This window comes from Eimeria acervulina, genomic scaffold (assembly GCF_000499425.1).
Source record: "Eimeria acervulina Houghton genomic scaffold, Eah_scaff270, whole genome shotgun sequence".
In the NCBI taxonomy this organism is placed as follows: Eukaryota; Apicomplexa; class Conoidasida; order Eucoccidiorida; family Eimeriidae; genus Eimeria; species Eimeria acervulina.
Genome location: NW_013549943.1, coordinates 7,501 through 10,252, shown reverse-complemented (window position 1 = coordinate 10,252; position 2,752 = coordinate 7,501). Strand labels below are relative to the sequence as shown.

General features: G+C 35.1%; 1 protein-coding gene across 1 annotated transcript in view; it reads left to right on the top strand.

Annotated features, from left to right (window-relative positions):
* Positions 1 to 931, top strand: part of EAH_00029810 (hypothetical protein) — a gene marked incomplete at both ends in the record, with an annotated part of 2,157 nt that extends 1,226 nt beyond the window's left edge. The window contains 3 exons of the mRNA XM_013396196.1: positions 215 to 348; positions 721 to 752; positions 879 to 931. Of these exons, the coding sequence (XP_013251650.1) occupies positions 215 to 348; positions 721 to 752; positions 879 to 931 (219 nt within the window). The remainder of the gene's footprint in view (positions 1 to 214; positions 349 to 720; positions 753 to 878) is intronic.
* Between the last annotated feature and the right edge of the window lie 1,821 nt (positions 932 to 2,752).

Below are 2,752 nucleotides of genomic sequence, written 5' to 3'. Positions count from 1 at the left end.
CAGCAACAGCAGCAGCAGCAGCAGCAGCAGCAGCAGCAGCAGCAACAGCAACAGCAGCTGGATCTCCTCCCTCTATACAACGCCCACATCACCTACAACAAAACAACTATCACCACAAATCCTGCCGTTCCTTCTGCTGCTTCTGCTGCTGCTGCTGCTGCTGCTGCTGCTTTTGCTGCTGCTGCTGCTGCTGCTGCTGCTGCTGCTGCTGCAGATTCCTCGTTTGGTCTCGTCTTGGCGATCGCCGATAGTAATTGCGCGTCATGCATACGGCGATCAATATCGCGCTCAAGACTTTCGTGTCCCCGGCCCGGGCACTGTAACCATCACCTACACACCTGCTGATGGGTAGGGTTTAGGGTTTAGGGTTTAGGGTTTACCGTTTAGGGTTTACCGTTTAGGGTTTGGGAGGTGTTAGGGTTTAGGGTTTCGGGGTTTTAGGGTTTTAGGGGTGCTAGGGTTGGTAGGGTTGTTAAGGTTGTTAAGGTTGTTAAGGTTTAGGGTTTAGGGTTCAGGGTTTAGGGTTTAGGGTTTACCGTTTAGGGTTTGGGGGTTTTAGGGATGTTAGAGGTGTTAGGGTTTAGGGTTTCGGGGTTTTAGGGTTTTAGGGGTGTTAGGGTTGGTAGGGTTGTTAAGGTTGTTAAGGTTGTTAGGGTTTAGGGTTTAGGGTTTAGGGTTTAGGGTGTTTAGGGTTTACCGTTTAGGGTTTAGGGGTTTTAGGGGTGTTAGAGGTGTTAGGGTTGTTAAGGTTGGTAAGGTTGTTAGGGTTTAGGGTTTAGGGTTATTAGGGTTGATAGGGTTATTAGGGTTGTTAGGGTTATTAGGGTTATTAGGGTTATTAGGGTTTAGGGTTTAGGGTTTAGGGTTTATGTGTGCAGTTCTGCTTCGAAGTCGTACCAAGTGCATGAGTTTAAAGAAGGCGGGGGTGTAAGTGTAGGGATGTTTAACGAAGATAAAAGTATTAAAGAGTTCGCTATTTGTTGCTTGCGCTATGCGATTGATAATAAAATGTCTCTGTACTTCTCAACAAAAAATACTGTTCTTAAAGCTTATGACGGTCGCTTCAAGGATATATTTGCTGAGGTGTATGCACAACAGTTTGAACAAGAGTTTAAACGCCTAGGCATCCAGTAAGTTTATATTTATATCTTTATTTATCTTTTTATATTTATATCTTTATTTATCTTTATTTTATGTTTATATTTATATTTATATTTATATTTATATTTATATTTATATTTATATTTTATATTTTAAAGTTAACATAGTCTTATGTGTTTATGCTTCTTCTGTCTCCTTTTACTGTCTCTCTTTGTCAATAACTGTCTCCTTCTGTTTTTTATTTTAATTATTATTCATAATAATTAAAATAATTGCTGCTGCTGCTGCTGCTGCTGCTGCTGCTGCTGCTTGGCTGTGTCTTATCTCTGTTTTGATGTTTATCTGTCTCTGTCTCTCTGTCTCTTTTTTTTTATTTTGTTTTATTTGATGTTTGTCTGTCTCTCTGTCTCTCTTCTGCTGTCTCTTCTTCTTCTCTATGCATATAAATATATATATATATATTATATATTATATATATAATATATAATATATATATATATTATGTATATATTTACTGATATGTTAACATATATCTGTATATATATTTATTTATGCGTTCATACATATCTACTTGTATATATAAGTATACACAAGTATATAAATAAGTATAGAAATAAATAAATATAAATAAATAAATAAATAAAGATAAATAAATATAAATAAACAAACAAATAAATAAATACATACAAATAAATAAACAAATATACAAATAAACAAAAAGTAAGTAAGTAAATAAATAAACTAATATAGATAAACACACACACGCATAACTATATCTATATTTAATTAATTAATTAATTAATTAATTAATTAATTAATTAATTTATTTATTTATTTGTTTATTTATTTATTTATTTATTTGTTAGGTACGAACACCGTTTGATAGACGATATGGCTGCATACAGTTTGAAGTCAACAGGCGGTTTTGTCTGGGCTTGCAAGAACTACGACGGAGATGTACAGAGCGATATAATAGCACAAGGGTTCGGGTCGTTAGGTTTAATGCGGTCGATGTTAATAGCTGAGGAGGGCGGTATAATAAAAGCAGAAGCAGCACACGGTACTGTAACAAGACATTATCTATTATACAAACAAAATAAAAAGACCTCGACGAATTCTATTGCTTCTATCTTTGCTTGGACTGCTGCACTTCAACATAGAGCTAAGTTAGATAATAATAAACTTCTTCAGGTGTATGCAGAGACACTTGAAGCTGCTACTATTGAAACTGTTAAACAGGGGTATATGACCAAAGACCTCCTTCTATGCTGCAGACAGCACAACAACAACAACGATAATAATAATAATAATAATAATGATAATGATATTAAAGAAGGAGACTATTTATATACAGAAGAATTCATAGATAAGGTGCAGCACTTTACTGAAGAAGCTCTCAAACGCAATCCTCTCTTTCATTAGTATATATGCCGCAGCAAATGTTTATATATATTAATAAATATAAGTTAATATAAATATATATATATATAAATATATATAAATATATATATGTAAATGTGTATATATATTTTGTATAATAACAACACCACTCACTCAATGCTGCTGCTGCTGCTGGAAACGCCTGCTGCAGCAACAGCAGCAGCTCCGCTTGACTGTATGTACACTGCAGCAGCCTCAAGGAAGAGGCATC